Genomic DNA, 17,189 nt, shown 5'->3' on the forward strand with positions numbered 1-17,189 from the left:
TTGTGGTTTCTGCCATAGAGGTCATCACCCCAAACACAGAATGAAGACTCCACACTGGAAGTACAATACCTAGAAACATAGAAAATAGGTGCAGGAGTAGGCCATTCGGCCCTTCGAGCCTGCACCGCCATTCAATATGATCATGGCTGATCATCCAACTCGGTATCCTGTACCTGCCTTCTCTCCATACCCCCTGATCCCTTTAGCCACAAGGGCCACATCTAATTCCCTCTTAAATATAGCCAATGAACTGGCCTCAACTACCCTCTGTGGCAGAGAATGCCACAGATTCACCACTCTTAAGTGAAAAATGTTTTTCTCATCTCGGTCCTAAAAGACTTCCCCCTTATCCTTAAACTGTGACCCCATGTTCTGGACTTCCCCAACATCGGGAACAATCTTCCTGCATCTAGCCTGTCCAACCCCTTAAGAATGTTGTAGGTTTCTATAAGATCCCCCCTCAATCTTCTAAATTCTAGCGAATACAAGCCTACTTTCATTGGCAGGTGTACCATGACACCCAGGTCTCGTTGCATCTCCCCTTTTCCTAACCGACCACCATTCAGATAATAGTCTACTTTCCTGTTCTTGCCACCAAAGTGGAAAACCTCACATCTATCCACATTATACTGCATCTGCCATGCATTTGCCCACTCACCCAACCTATCCAAGTCACCTTGCAGCCTCCTAGCATCCTCCTCACAGCTAACACTGCCCCCCAGCTTCATGCCATCCGCATACTTGGAGATGTTGCATTCAATTCCCTTGTCCAAATCATTAATATATATTGTAAATAGCTGGGGTCCCAGCACTGAGCCTTGCGGCACCCCACTAGTCACTGCCTGCCATTGTGAAAAATACTCGTTTACTCCTACTCTTTGCTTCCTGTCTGCCAGCTAGTTCTCTATCCACATCAATACTGAACCCCGAATACCATGTGCTTTCAGTGTGCTTTGCATACTAATATCGTGTGCTTTCAGTTTGCATACGTGAAGCAATGAATAATCTGGGGATGGGTGAAAGGGGAGGGTGAAAAGAGTGCCTCTCTCCCCCCCACCCCAACAAATGATAGGAAGAGGTCAAAGAGCAGGTGTTGCATCTCAGATTCAGATTCAGATTCAATTTTAATTGTCATTGTCAGTGTACAGTACAGAGACAACAAAATGCATTTCATAATGCAATCATAATCTTCTATGATTGCATGAGAGGGTGGTGCAAGAAGAGCAGTGAATTAAAACATAAACCTCAATTTATGATGGATTCTCAAATTGCTCTGTAAAAATAAGTTTGGCTCTTTAAAAAATAAAATCCTTTTAATTAGTTTATTCTTTTTTAAAAAGACATTACAGTTCAAAACAGTTAGCACAGCAAACCAGAGTAAACCCAAGTGGGGGACAAAAGACAAAAGTTTGTGACAGGTTTAAAAAAAAAATCAGAATTAGCAAACCACTTCATTTCAATTCTACTTTATTTTGTTAAATTAAGCATCGAGTGAGGTCATTAAAAAGGTACTGAAGGTTTGGTTGTGCTTTTAAACATGCAAGTTCCCCGAAACACCATTACCTTTGCCATCAATATACAATTTCATATTGTTAAATAAAATAATCCAAAAGTCACATCTCTGCTTAAAATTTACCTGTATAACAAAATGTATATAGTGCCTCAGATTAGCAGTATCATTGTGTCGAGAGCAGCAACTTAAGGAGAACACAAAAAGCTGTGGTAACTCAATGGGACAGGCAGCATCTCTGGAGAGAATGAATGGGTGACGTTTCGGGTCGAGGCTGAAGAAGGGTCTTGACCTGAAAAGTCACCCATTCCTTCTCTCCAGAGATGCTGCCAGTCCCGCAGAGTTACTCCAGCTTTTTGTGTCTATCTTCAGTTTAAGCCAGCATCTGCAGTTCCTCCTTGTACGCTTAAGGAGAACAACTGTACGTGCAGGTTTTAAAGTGACAATCCAGGTGTTTGGAGTGGTCAGGGGCTGATGGTTGCAGATCAAAGACTGCACTAAAATGCTTGGACTTAAATTGACCTAACAAAAAGCCTATTCAACGACCATGTATTCAACAAGATAAATCTTTAAATTTAGAATAGTTCCCGGGGCTAATCTCTCGTCCTGAGCAGTACTGTACCGAACATTTGGTTTTATTATTAACACTCGTCATTTTACAACCTAGCGTCATTTTACAATTAGTCCATTCGAATCTTCCTCAACCCAGAGCTCAACATATGAATTGGGAACTCACTAAAGCTGAAACAAAGTACCTTGGACCCAGCATTTCCAATTGCAGCAAACTGAAGCCATTTCAAAGTAATTTTCAGAAGATAAATCACAGGTTTCCTGCTCAACATTAGCCTGTCTTACTGCAAACTGACTTAAATTTAAACACTCCAACATAAAAATGCTACGTACCTAAAACATCACAAAGACACATTTAAAAAAACAGCAAATTCAGACGGTTATTCTGTGCTTGGTAACAGAAGGTGACATTTCCTAACTTCATTGCCTTATGATGCATGGTGCTCAGTTAATGAGCCATTCCTGGCCCACCTTGCACAGTAAAACAAAGCATCTATCAACAGGCCAGGCCTAAAAACCTGATTAAGGTGCAATAGTCAATACATTACTTCTTCTGAAAGAATTTTTATTGCCAAAGACGACAATGCCTAATATAAAAAGTGCAAAATTAATCATTAACACTGTCCATCTTCATCTTTGTATCTCAGTTCATTTTAGTGTGAAAACAAGTGAACTTTGTACTGTTACAAGTGCAATTTCTTCAGTAAATGGAAAGGTGAATGGGTGAACTTATAATCTGATGATGCAAGGAAGCAATTTCAACCCGAAATACCATCTCCAGGACAAATGAGCATTGGTGCATTTCATTGTGTTGTCAAGATGCCATCGGATACAACATAACTCCAGAATTCACCACAAACTTGAAACAGCCAAGAGTGTAGTTTCACAATTTGGTTTCCAGGCATGACACTGGCTACGTTCAGGTGCACAATTGTTTTCTTGTTTTCCTTGTTTATAATTGTGCAAAATATTGTGAGCCAGACTCCCAGATCCCTGGTGTGGAACGAGGAAGCCACAGTTACCACCCTGCGTACAATGGTTCCGAGTCCCAGGAGATCCCATAAGACATGCGAGTCTCTTGGCCGGGGGTTTGTTCTTTGCTCAGTAGAGGAGATCGGACCGGGTCCCGTGGCATGGTCTCCTTTTTACGGCGCATGATGAAGATGATGATCAGCAGCAAAATGACTGAAAGGGAGTGAAAGATATTTTACGGATGGAATTAAACAATAGATAAGAGCAGAACTTTCAATTTACCCAACATGTGAAAGTAGTTCTGGGATGTCCCTGGTGTGTCAGGTGTCACATGTTAACGGAAGAAGGCAGGAGAATGGGGTTACATAGAAACATAGAAAATAGGTGCAGGAGTAGGCCATTCGGCCCTTCGAACCTGCACCGCCATTCAATATGATCATGGTTAGGTGGGAGAGATAGATCAGCCATGATTGAATGGCAGAGTAGGCCTGTACTCGCTGGAGTTTAGAAGAATGAGGGGGGCACTCATTGAAACATCCAGAATATTGAAAGGCTTAAATAGAGTGGATGTGGAGAGGATGTTTCCACTAGTGGGAGAGTCTAGGTCACAGCCTCAGAATTGAAGGACATTCTTTTAGGAAGGCCATCCAGACACATTTCTTTAGCCAGAGGTGGTGAATCTGTGGCCAAATCAGTGGATATTTTTAAGGCAGAGATAGATTCTTGATTTGTACAGGTATCAGAGGTAATGGAGATAAGGCAGGAGAATGGAGTTAGGAGGGAGAGATAGATCAGCCATGATTAAATGGCGGAACAACTTGATGGGCCAAATGGGCCATTTCGCTAGCGATTTTACTTCCTCCACTCCCCACTTCCCCCCCCCCTCCCCCCCCCTCTCTACTTCAACACGACAAAATGAAATGAGGAGCGGATACTTAGAAAGAAAAGCAAAAACTTTACCGAAATGGAAAATATCTCGGAGATTGAGCGTCTGGATTGGGCGTGGCAATGAATCAAAGGAAGAAATGCAGCCGGCAGCCATACATGCAAATGAATCCATTCCGATTGGACATCTGCGAGCATCGGCCATTCCGATTGGACATCTGCGCGTATCGGGCACGAATCGAAAGGCAGGAAGGGCGCCGGTCGGCAGTCGGTCGGAAGGCCCCAGAGTTTTAAATGTATACTAGACCAAGTGCAGACCCGTTGGGTCTGCTCCCCCAATGGTGTGATTTCCCCCAACCCAATATTCCACCATGCACCCGTCTCCTCCAATGGAACTGAAGCCGTTGCCAAATGTAAGTTTCCAGCACTCCCCTGCCTCCCTCAATTGCACCTCCCCTGCCTGCTGCAGCAGTGAAAAGTTCAGTGTTCCTGTCTTGCAACTTTGTTTCGAAGTGTGTTGGAAGCTGACAGGAAGGAGCAGCGAATCAAAAGGAAGAAAGGCAGCTGGCAGCCGGACGGCAGGCGGCAGCCACACTTTTATATATATATAGATAGATAGAAATAGTAAATAGATAGATAGATAGATAGATAGATAGGTAGATAGGATAGATAGATAGGTAGATAGATAGGTAGATAGATAGATAGATACAGGAACACAAGAAATAAGGAGATCAAACAGCCTTTGACAACTTGACCGACAGATTCTGGCTGATCAAATGCCTCCACATTTTCTTAGCCAAATCCAGTATCCAAAAAATGGATCTCTCCACTGAATATATCCATTGAATATATTTATTTAGCTCTCCATTTAACGATAATAGTCATAGTAACATCCCAGGACTTAAGGCCTACCCAATACAACACAGGAAGCCACACCCCCTCCCACCAAACCCCTGATTCCATGCCAATCCCAGCAGGGCAATCCCATTGCCACGTCTGCTTCACCTGCAGCCCTGCAACCTACTCCCACACTCCCACAGTTTAATCTCTCTTCCATCGTACCCACACTGGTGGACAATTTCCAGTGAGCAATTAACCTGCCAATCGCTTCAGTTTGTAGGAAGAAACCCCAGAGCACCTGAAGTCAGATAGACCCAGGTCCCTGCAGCCGTGTGGCAGTAGCACTAATTGCTACGTCAAGTCAAGTCACTTTTATTTCTATAGCACATTTAAAAAACAACTCTCGTTGTTTGACTAATGCTCGACTAATCTTCTGGAATTGTTTGAAGATGTAACTAGGAAAATGGACAAGGGAGAGCCAGTGGATGGTTTCTCTTGTCATATAAGAAACATATAAGATTGTTAAGGGTTTGGACACGCTAGAGACAGGAAACATGTTCCCGATGTTGGGGGAGTCCAGAACCAGGGGCCACAGTTTAAGAATAAGGGGTAAGCCATTTAGAACAATGACGAGGAAACACTTTTTCTCACAGAGAGTTGTGAGTCTGTGGAATTCTCTGCCTCAGAGGGCGGTGGAGGCTGGTTCTCTGGATGCTTTCAAGAGAGAGCTAGATAGGGTTGTAGGTTAATTGGCTTCTGTAAAATTGCCTCCAGTGTGTAGGATAGTGCTGATATAACCATATAATAACCATATAACAATTACAGCACGGAAACAGGCCGTCTCAACCCTTCTAGTCCGTGTCGAACACATAATCTCCCCTAGTCCCATACACCTGCGCTCAGACCATAACCCTCCATTCCCTTCCCATCCATATAACTAATGTACAGATGATCAATGATCGGTGCGGACTCGGTGGGCCGAAGGGCCTGCTCCCATGCTGTACCTCTAAAACTAAAACAAACTCCATGCAGACAACGCCCGAGGTCAGGATCAAACCTGCGACTCTGGTGCTGTGAGGTAATAGCTCTACAAGCTGTGACACAATCTTACTCGGGGTCAAATGGAGTTCATTCCCACTAACAGACACACAGACAGACACAATTATGAGCGTGTAAACTCTATAATGACAGAACATTTGCCGAATCTTGATCTCTCCCAAGAAATAAGCCCCTTTACTCACGGATGGCAATGATGACAAGCAGGGATATAGTCAGTGGGGTGAGCACACAGTGATCTCCTGATTTGAGGAAGAACGTTTCCATGCAGTACCGAGGGGCAGTGGTGCCAGGCGGACAGAACGCATCACTTGGACAACGGACTGGAATCACATCAGGACTCTGCAGGTGGGAAAACAAAGAGAAAGTCATGCTTTGTTCCGCTGATAACTTTACATGCAATAGATAAAGTTACATGCAATAGGAAGCCCAGCATGTCCCCAGCATGCCAAATCACTGGATGAATTTAAAAGTGAGTTAGATAGAGCTGTGGGATAGCGGAATCAAGGGATATGGAGAGAAGCAGGCAGGGGTTACTGATTGTGGATGATCATAATGAAGGGCGGTGCAGGTTCGAAGGGCCAAATGGCCTCCTCCTGCACATGTTTCCATGCTGTATGACTCTTTGACCCATCTCTTATAAGCTGACAAACACATTGTGGGATGTGGGCATTGATGACCAGACCAGATCACACATAGACCAGATCAGGCAAGCATAGCAGATCTCATACAGGACAGAGGCAGGTGAGAGGTCACAAGTTGGTATGGAGGGTGGTGAGGGAAAGGTTAGTGGGCAGAATAGGCAAGGTGGAGAGCGAGGAAGGAGGGTTGGTTTAAAATGCACGTATTTTAATGTAAGGGGCTTTACGGGTAAGGCAGATGAGCTTAGGGCATGGATAGGTACGAGCGACTGGGACATTGTAGCCATGACTAAAATCTGGTTAAGAGAGGGGCAGGACTGGCAGCTCAATGTTCTGGGGTACAGGAGCCTCAGGAGAGACAGGGGTGAAGAAAAGAGGAGGGGGGTTGCTTTATTGGTTAAGGAGGATGTCATGACTATGTTTAGAGATGACATTATGGACGGTTTGGCTAGTGAGGCAATATGGGTGGAGTCGAGGAACAAGAAAGTAAGTAGTAAGTAAGTAAGTAGGTTTTATTTATATAGCACGTTTTAAGTCAACTCGCATTGACACCAAACTGCTTTACATAAAATAGATAATAAGTTTCCATACAAAACATAGAAAAGGGTTAAAAAAAATAAAATAAAATGGACACAACACATTACAGAGTTCAACACAAACGTCCCCCCACAGCAGAATCAAAAATTTCCACTGTGGGGAAAGGCACCAGAAAGTTAAGTCCTCTTCCTCTGTGAAACACCCGAGGTCGGGGCCCATTTGTGGCCGTGCAGCCAGTCTGATGATTTTCAGGGCCCTCTTGCCGTGAAGATGGAACTTCAGCGTCGGGTGAAAGGGATGATCACCTTGTTGGGAGTGTACTACAGACCCCCGAATAGTCAACGGGAATTAGAAGAACGAATGTGCCGGGAGATTGCAGACAGCTGCAGGTCAAATAAGGTTGTTGTAGTAGGGGGATTTTAACTTTCCCAATATAGACTGGGAAAATCATAGCGATTGGAGCTCAAGTTGACTGGAGCAGGTTATTTGACGGGAAAGGAACATCGGCCAAGTGGGATGTTTTTAAAAGTGCAGGCAAACGTAAGGAAGCATGGCTGACAAGGGAAATTGAGACATTGGTCAAAAACGAGAAGGATGCATTGGCAGGTATAGGCAGCTGGGATCAAGTGCATCCCTGGAGGAGTATTGGGAACTAAGGAGTAAACTGAAAAAGGAAATCAGAAGGGCAAAAAGGGGCCAGGAGATAGCTCTAGCGGGTAGCATTAAGGACAATCGCAAAGGATTTTATAAGGAGGAAAAGGGTAACTCTATTCCTTGGAGCGCAGGAGGATGAGGGGTGATCATATTGAGGTATATAAAATCATGAGAGGAATAGATCTGGTAGATGCACAGAATCTCTTGCCCAGAGTAGGGGATTCGAGGACCAGAGGACAATAGGGTCAAGGTGAAGGAGAAAAGATTTAATAGGAATCTGAGGGGTAACTTTTTCAAAACAATAGTTTTGTGATCATTTTTTCTATTTCAAATTATTAACTATTATTAAACACAGTTGCCGGAGAATTGAATTCTGATCTCCGAATAATGAAGGGACCAGCAGGGACCCTCTGCTGCCACATGCAGCGGCTGGCAGAAGATAGGAGTCCGGCAAACTCTTGTAACTTTGACAGCACCAGAAATGGGGCAACACTTGTGTACTGTCTACGTGAGGTCTGCTGTAAGAATTTACTAGATAGTATGACCAACAGAACATTTCACTGTACCTAGGTACATGTGGCAATAAAATATCATTGAAGTAACTCAACATCTGCACCGTCACCAAACCCAGAAATTCTGCAGAGACTGAGACAAATTTAAGGACTATTTAGAAGTCCAGTTTTTAATTATCTTAGATTCCAAAACCACATTACAATATGCTTAAGAAAGAACTGCAGATGCTGGAAAAATCGAAGGTAGACAAAATTGCTGGAGAAACTCAGCGGGTGAGGCGGCATCTATGGAGCTAAGGAATAGGTGACGTTTCGGGTTGAGACCCTTCTTCAGACACGGGCCTCTCCAGCATTTTTAACCATATAACCATATAACAATTACAGCACGGAAACAGGCCATCTCGACCCTTTTGTTTACAATATGCTTAGATCGGCACAAAAAGTAACTCAGCGGGATAGGCAGCATCTCTGGAGAGAAGGAACGGGTGATGTTTCGGGTCGAGACTCTTCTACAGACTCTTCTTCAGACTCATATGCTTATTGCTTATTGCTCTGTGCATCCGCACTTCAATCTCCAGTCAAGTCACCTGTAACTGCAATAGTTATGACCAAATTACGGAGGTGAGTTGAGCAAATCTCAGGCAAGGGCGAGCACAGTTTGCAGAGGGTGGTGCTACAGCCTGAATCGTTTTGGAATATAACCATCGCAGATCCGCAAATCCCAAGCGGCAGTGTCTCCCGTGATCTTCCTCCAGTTCCCACATCTCCACCTGCAACAGCAACATACATCGTCCCTCCCGCTGCTATTTATTCACAGTAGCACTACTCACGGGGCAGTAATGCTGCTCAGGACACAGGTTACAGCTCTCCTGTCCCGGCTCTATCTGGTAATATCCATTCTGGCACATTCTGCAGAGAACATCCTTTGGTGGCTTGCACATTCCTGCAAAATAAAGAAACGGGTAACGAGCAGGAAAACATACAACTCACATTATTATATTATTCTTTTATACACTTACACATATCATTACTTTTTCCAAATGCACTCCTTTGGTAGATAAGCATTGAGCAGATACAGCACGGGTGGCATCAATGTGACTTGTCAAGTCAGGTCAACAAGACCTGTCAATTAGGCCATTCGGCCCATCAAGTCTGAGCCAACATTCCATCATGGCTGATCTATCTTTCCCTCTCATTCTCCTGCCTTCTCCACATAATCATATAACCATAACCATATAACAATTACAGCACGGAAACAGGCCATCTCGGCTCTACAAGTCCGTGCCGAACAAATTTTTTTTCCCCTTAGTCCCACCTGCCTGCACTCATACCATAACGCTCCATTCCCTTCTCATCCGTATGCCTATCCAATTGATTTTTAAATGATACCAATGAACCTGCCTCCACCACTTCCACTGGAAGCTCATTCCACACCGCTACCACTCTCTGAGTAAAGAAGTTCCCCCTCATATTACCCCTAAACTTCTGTCCCTTAATTCTGAAGTCATGTCCTCTTGTTTGATCCTTGACACTCTTGCTACGCCCACATCAACTCTGAGCTTGTCCTACACCCTTGCAAATTTGTCCCTTTCAGATGCTGCCTCAGTTTGGTTTTGAACACCACAACCAAACATCGCTACCCCAGATTCCATGATCCAAGGCAGCTTCTGTGTCACGAAAGGTTATTCTATAATTCTTCGCTGGTGGAGTAGTCAACAACAAAAAGAGGGACACAATGGAAATCATGTTCTTGCCCATGCCTTTCACAACAGGCGAGGCATGGAATCTTGGAGTAGTAGAATGAAACGGAATGATATTAATGTAAATAGGTGCATGACACAGTGTGGACTCAGTGAGCTGGGTGGCCAAGCTTCACATTTCTGGGCAAGTCTCAGAAATTCCTGCAATAGCATTTTGAGCAATTGTACAACTGCCCTTCACCATTTGTTTTTGTTATTGAGGGAGTGCAGCGTAGGTTTACAAGGTTAACTCCTGGGATGGTGGGACTGTCATATGCTGAGAGAATGGAGCAGCTGGGCTTGTACACTATGGGGTTTAGTAGGATGAGAGGGGATCTCATTGAAACATATAAGATTGTGAAGGGTTTGGACACGCTAGAGGCAGGAAACATGTTCCCGATGTTGGGGGAGTCCAGAACCAGTGGCCACAGTATAAGAATAAGATGTAAGCCATTTAGAACGGAGACGAGGAAACACTTTTTCTCACAGAGAGTTGTGAGTCTGTGGAATTCTCTGCCTCAGAGGGCAGTGGAGGCAGGTTCTCTGGATGCTTTCAAGAGAGAGCTAGATAGAGCTCTTAAAAATAGCTGAGTCAGGGGATATGGGGAAAAGGCAGGAACGGGGTACTAATTGGGGATGATCAGCCATGATCACATTGAATGGCGGTGCTGGCTCGAAGGGCTGAATGGCCTACACCTATTGTCTATTGTCTATTGTTTAGACTGTAAATAACAAAATGCTGGAGGAACTCAGCAGGTCAGGCAACATCTGGAAAGGGAATAGAGAGATAACGTTTCGGGTCAGGACCTTTCTTCAGACTGATAAGGGTCTAGACCCGAAACATCGTCTGCCCATTGCCTCCACAGGTAATGTTACCAGTCCCGCCGAGTTCCTCCGGCCACTGTGTGTTTTGCTGAAGAACCCAGCATCTGCACTTCTTCATGGCTCTGCTTGTTTTGGCCGTACCTGGCTGGCAGCTGGTGCACTCTGTAGCAGCTGTGGACAGAGCTTCCTCCCCTCCAGGGCAGATGGTACACTCACTGCATCGTGTTGTGCTGAAAAGCAACAGAACAGATGAGGAGCGGCACGGTGGCGCAGTGGTAGAGTTGCTGCCTTACAGAGCCAAAGACACGGGTTCGATCCCGACTACGGGTGCTGTCTGTATGGAGTTTGTACGTTCTTCCTGTGACCATGTGGGTTTTCTCCAGGTGCTCCAGTTTCCTCCCACACTCCAAAGACGTATAAGTTTGTTGGCTTCGGAAAGTTGTAAAATTGTCCCTAGTGTTTGTAGTGTTAATATACAGGGTGGTCACTGGTTGGATTGGACTCGGTGGGGGGGGAAAGGGCCCGTTTCCACGCTGTATCTCTAAAGTAAAATTTGAGAGTACAGATGGATTAAAGGAAGAGGCTAGACAGCCCACCGCAGTTGGAGCAGGAACGTGGGTTAGGTCACATTTGTAGTATTGTGAACAGTTCTGGTCAGCCCGTTATGAGAAGGATGTGGAGGCTTTGGAGCGGATGCAGAAGAGGTTTACCAGAATGATGCATAGGTCAGCAGATTTAGTATCGAAGATTACATCTCTTAGATATAAGGAGGGTGGACCTGTTCTCCCTGGAGCATGGAAGACTAAGGGAAGATTTGATCATAACAGATCGCAGCATACAGAAGTACAATAGAGAAAACAAATATAATTTAGTGTTGCAGCCATAGCAAAAATACAGCTAGAATAATGTACAAGTAGTGAGAAGGCAGGAGAATGAGGTTAAGGGGGAAAGACAGATCAGCCACGATTCAATGGCAGAGTAGACTTGATGGGCCGAATGGCCTAATTCTGCTCCCAGAATTTATAAAAAGCGGAGCGTTGATTCAACTGTTCACCCCTTTAGCTCTGCCAAAAAATAAGATTCATGCAAATTTCCTCAACTCTTGTATTAATAACATCTTGTTATCAAATTAGCTTCTGCCCAATGTTGCTTTATATGAACCTTATACTCTCAAGATGCAGGTTCTTACCAATTGTTAGTACTTACTTACAAAACAATCCTTGGGCACAAGACGCACAGATACTTGCATTCACATTCGAGAAGTAACCTGGGAATAGAGCGCAAATGTTAGTGCACGGCAATTTCAAATGCTGAATGTCGTTTCCACCCCCCACTAACTTCCAAAAAAAAAGTTAAGAAAAAGAAAGTAGGGTTGTGAGAATGCCTTTCCAAGAGATAGAATTGACCCAATAGGGGAAAAACAGCCTCGTTCAGGGCATTCTGACCCTTATTTTTAGATTCTAAATATACATCTGCAACAAACATTGAAATTATGGCTTAAGTGCAGACATTACTATTTGTAGACATACTTAATTAAATGATGAAAGACCCTCTTTAGTTGTTTTCACGACCTTATGACACACAAGAAAGTTTACATGCTTCTGAAGAAGACCCTTCTGAAGAAGGGTTTCAGCCCGAAACGTTGCCTATTTCCTTCGCTCCATAGATGCTGCCTCACCCGCTGAGTTTCTCCAGCACTTTTGTCTACCTTCTACTGTGAAGAAACATTCCTGCAGTGTGAAGAAGGGTCCCAACTCCACTACCACCACCCCTTGACAGTGCATTCCAGGCACCCACCACCAACCGTGTAGGAAACTAAAACATGCTCTGCACATCTCCTGGCCCTGTAGGTAGCCCCTCTCACTTTCAAGCTATGCCCACTAGTACTTGACAATTCCACTCTGGGGAAAGGTTCTGACCATCTAGAGTGGTCACGGTGGCGCAGCGGTAGAGTTGCTGCCTTACAGCGAATGCAGCGCCGGAGACCCGGGTTCAATCCCAACTACGGGTGCTGTCTGTACGGAGTTTGTACGTTCTCCCTGTGATCTGTGCGGGTTTTCTCCGAGATCTTCGGTTTCCTCCCACACCTCAGAGACGTACAGGTTGGTAGGTCAATTGTAAAAATTGTCCCTAGTGGGTGTAAGATAGTGTTAATGTGCGGGGATCGCAGACCCGGTGGAACGAAGGGCCTGTTTCCGCGCTGTATCTCGAAACTAACCTAAACTAATCTACCCTATCTATACCTAAAATTCCCCTCCCAAACACCACTCAGTTCACATTAGTTCCCAGCGTGGGGGTGTGCAAAAATAAATAAAAATAAAAGCATGACATTGTCAACCTTGCCGTGCAACCTTATCCAGCCTCCCTCCCACCCCCTCACTGGAAACTTACTCAGGGTTAGCAGACAGGCCTACCTGGTAGACAGTCCTGGCACGCTGTTGAACCTGTTTCATTGGCATAAAGCCCAGAGTTGCAGGAGTGACATTCCATGCTCCCTGTGGAACTACAAGAGACAATCCAAGTTACAGCACTGGAAACAAAGGTTCTTTGCAAAAAAAAGTTGAAATCAGTCTACACTCACAAAGGTATTTCTGCAGATGAAAATAATGAATCACACAACCCCATGGCACTGTACACTTTGCAAAATATAAAGTACTGGTACATTGATCAAAAATTGCTTTTGCAACAATGTGGATTGGTCTGAATTGCATCGTTTGCATAAAACACTGTACTTATTTTACAAAGAGCTCACATTTCATTTCTGCAACATAGAAACATAGAAAATAGGTGCAGGAGTAGGGCATTCGACCCTTCGAGCCTGCACCGCCATTCAATATGATCATGGCTGATCATCCAACTCGGTATCCTTCTCTCCATACCCCCAGATCCCTTTAGCCACAAGGGCCACATCTAACTCCCTCTTAAATATAGCCAATGAACTGGCCTCAACTACCTTCTGTGGCAGAGAATTCCAGAGATTCACCACTCTGTGTGAAAAATGTTTTTCTCATCTCGGTCCTAAAAGATTTCCGCTTATCCTTAAACTGTGACCCCTTGTTCAGGACTTCCCCAACATCGGGAACAATCTTCCTGCATCTAGCCTGTCCAGCCTCTTAAGCCTGTCTAACCCCTTGTCCAACCTTACGTTAGCCCCATTTGGAGCAATCTTTCTTGGAGTGGAAATTTATAAAAAAATCCCTATCAGACAGTAAAACATACCAAAGCATATCACGAGTTAAATAAAATTGAAACATTAAACTAAATAATGAAATACAAGAAAAGGCGAGTAAAGTGTTACTCAAACAGAGGATGGGAAATATGCAAGGAACTAAACATCTACAAGCACAGCTGTCAATAAGGGCATGAAATTATAACTAGATTTCAAAAATGGAGACATTTTAAAATGTCAGAAGATTTAAAAACCACGAATGGGAAGTTTAAAAAAAGTCAAAGCACAAGAACAAATCAGGAAGTCACACAAAGCATAAAAAATGAAGTCCTGGAGGAACTCAAGAAGTCAGGCAGCATCTGTGCAAAGAAATGGTCAGATGTTTCAGGTCGGGAGCCTTCTGCGGACTCTGGTGGTCCATCACAACATTACATTGACAACTTTTGGATGTCAGATTTTTCAAAGGTTGAAGGCAGGAATCAGCCAGGCACAGGAGAATTGGAAATGGCCAGGTCTGGAGATGACCAAAGGCCTGGATAAGTTAGATTCCAAAGTTAGGCTGGTGAAGTTAGCAGAGCAGACAGTTAGTGCCTGTCCAGCCCCTGGTCTCTTGCATCAGCAGGGACACAGCATAGGTGGGTACCTTTATAAATATTTACATTGTGCCAGCCCCACTCCTCCCCAGTATCACCTGCTCTTCTGGGCACATTGCTAATCATCAACAAACATAAGGTCATAAATGATATGAGCAGAATTAGGCCATTCAGCCCATCAAGACTACGCTGCCATTCCATCATGGCTGATCTATCTCTCCCTCCTAACCCCATGCTCCTGCCTTCTCCCCATAACCCCTGACACTTGTACTAATCAAAGGTCTTCTCACCTCCCACTATTGATGACAAATGTTACTTCATTTGACCTTCCCGACTATAGTGCAGGATGTGTCGACCCTTGTGCGACTGGCCTCTTATCCTCAGTCATGCCTCAAGTGCTATCAGGAAATTCAGCCCCTTCCACCACAACCTGGGCAGGTGAGCAATCGACTCTCTTGACCACTCGCCTGGTAGAAGCAGACAGTACCAAGCCTCAAACCTCTTACTCATCAGGAAAACAGCCATTGGACTCGAAGATCAGTCTAAAACCACAGCCTAAAACCAGGCACACATCAAGTAGAGTTTTCCCCCCCCAAATTAAACTTTATTCAGAATACAGGTGCACAACCTTTTATCCGAAAGCCTTGGGACCGGACACTTTTCGTAATTCAGAATTTTTCGGCTTTCGGAATGGAAGATTTTTAGTGTAGATTTTAACGGCTGGCTCAGTGGTAGAGTGCTCGGCTCGTATCCGCAAGGTCGCGAGTTTGCGCCTCGATCCTGGCAGTTACTCGATCGCGAGTTTGAGTCTTCAATGTAGTTTCTTCTTGCAGAATAGGGAGGGTTAGGCTGGGATCATTCTCTGCGAGATGATCTTAGTGCGGGAGACAAGTGTAGGAGAGGTGTACTGACTGTGTGGGCAGAACTTTGGAAGTGATTGCCCACCATTCTCAAAAGCCGCTGTGTCTCCCTGTCCCTCCAACTCCAGAGGAATCCGCTCCCCGATGCGCCGCTACGGCGACAAGTGGCAGTTCGCCCACAGCCCGAGCTGCGCCCCCTCATCAGCAACCCGGGTTCCTCTGGAGTTGGAGCGGGGCTGGGCTAGAGTTGCTGCTGGCTGTGAGTCTCTGGGATCTCCGTGCTTGCAGTGGGCCTGGGGGTCGGTGTCCCGATGTCGGGCTGTGGGCGAACTGCCACTTGTCGCTGTAGCGGCGCATCGGGGAGCGGTGGTGGTCCTGACGTCTCTCAGCTCCTGTCCAGGGGGATGGCCGGAGACGTCAGGACCAACAGGAACCCGCTCCCTGATGCGCCGCTACAGCGACAAGTGGCAGTTCGCCCACAGCCGAGCTGCGCCCCCTCATCCGCAACCCGGGTTCCTCTGGAGTTGGAGCGGGGCTGGGCTAGAGTTGCTGTGGCTGTGAGTCTATGGGATCTCCGTGCTTGCAGTCGGTGTCCAATCCGGTCACCCCCTGGAATATGAGACTGGGAACTGTACCGCCCTTGCCCCCTCCCTCTGCAACTGCAAACAACCCCACAGTTCCTAGTCTCAGCTCCTGTACAGGGGGGTGGCCGGAGACGTCACAGCCCGAGCCATCAGCTTCTGTCCCTACGGGGACAGCGGAGAGCGTGTTCCTCTGGAATTGGAATGGGGCTGGGCTGCTGCTGGCTGTGGGTCTCTGGGATCTCCGTGCTTGCAGTGGGCCTGGGGGTCGGTGTCCTGTTGGTCCTGACGTCTCCGGTGACTGGCACTGGCTCCAACGTGAAGACAGTGCAAAGCCCCCGCGCCGGTGCAATGCGCGGGGAGCTGGAGAGGGGAGGGAAGGGGTCACACACATGGCCGGGAAGCAGAGGGGTGTAGGTGGGGTGAAACTGAAGGGAGCGACAATTTGCTGCTGCCTGCCCGCTGAGTTAAAAAGTTCCCACGCAAGACTCACGATACACTGTGTATCGTGAGTCTACCGTGGGAACTTTTTAATTCAGTGGGCAGGCAGCAGCAGATTGTCAATTATTAACCCTGTCGTGCAATATACCCTCATCTTCTCTTTTATGAATGGGGATTTAGTTCCCCTTTCTTCGAGGACCGACCGGAGGTTCCGCTGTCACCTCTGCGGGCCGCCCTCGGTGAACGTTTTCAAGGACCTTTCTTCAAGGACTGAAAAAATGTCCGCTATTCGGAGGTTTTCGTTATTTGGATCTTCGGATAAAAGGTTGTGCACCTGTAATAATGTATATACATAGCTTTTGAACTGTTCTTGCTTTGTGTACATATATGTGTGTGTGTGTGTGTGTGTGTGTGTGTGTGTGTGTGTGTGTGTGTGTGTATATGTGTGTGTGTGTGTGTATGTATGTATGTGTGTACATAAAAATTAAAAAATATATATATACATACATATACATATATGTGTGTGTGAGTGTATGTGTGTGCGTGTGCGCGTGTGTGTGTATGTGTGTGTGTGTACACACACGGACAGCACTCAAGGTTGGAATCAAATCAAGGTATCTGTACCATCCAATAAAATATAATTAGTGCCGTATTCAGTAGTATTCGCAACGGTTGGAGAGGCACAGTGGTGCAGTGGTAGAGCTCACAGTTCCAGAGACCCGGGTTCCATCCTGAATATGTGCTCCGATTTCCTCCTGCACTCCACAGACATACAGGGTTGTAGCTTAATTGGCTTTGGTAAAA

At 45.6% G+C, this 17,189-nt stretch overlaps 1 protein-coding gene across 1 annotated transcript in view; it reads right to left on the minus strand.

Annotated features, from left to right (window-relative positions):
- Positions 1-1,317: 1,317 nt before the first annotated feature.
- si:dkey-21a6.5 (tumor necrosis factor receptor superfamily member 4) overlaps positions 1,318-17,189 on the minus strand; it is a 55,485-nt gene continuing 39,613 nt past the window's right edge. Inside the window, exons 4-9 of the mRNA XM_055654390.1 lie at positions 13,156-13,244; positions 11,948-12,008; positions 10,883-10,971; positions 9,008-9,120; positions 6,019-6,175; positions 1,318-3,265 (exon numbers count right to left, since the gene is read on the minus strand). Of these exons, the coding sequence (XP_055510365.1) occupies positions 3,099-3,265; positions 6,019-6,175; positions 9,008-9,120; positions 10,883-10,971; positions 11,948-12,008; positions 13,156-13,244 (676 nt within the window). The 3' untranslated portion in view covers positions 1,318-3,098. The remainder of the gene's footprint in view (positions 3,266-6,018; positions 6,176-9,007; positions 9,121-10,882; positions 10,972-11,947; positions 12,009-13,155; positions 13,245-17,189) is intronic.

Source organism: Leucoraja erinacea, chromosome 1 (assembly GCF_028641065.1).
Source record: "Leucoraja erinacea ecotype New England chromosome 1, Leri_hhj_1, whole genome shotgun sequence".
Lineage (NCBI taxonomy): Eukaryota > Metazoa > Chordata > Chondrichthyes > Rajiformes > Rajidae > Leucoraja > Leucoraja erinaceus.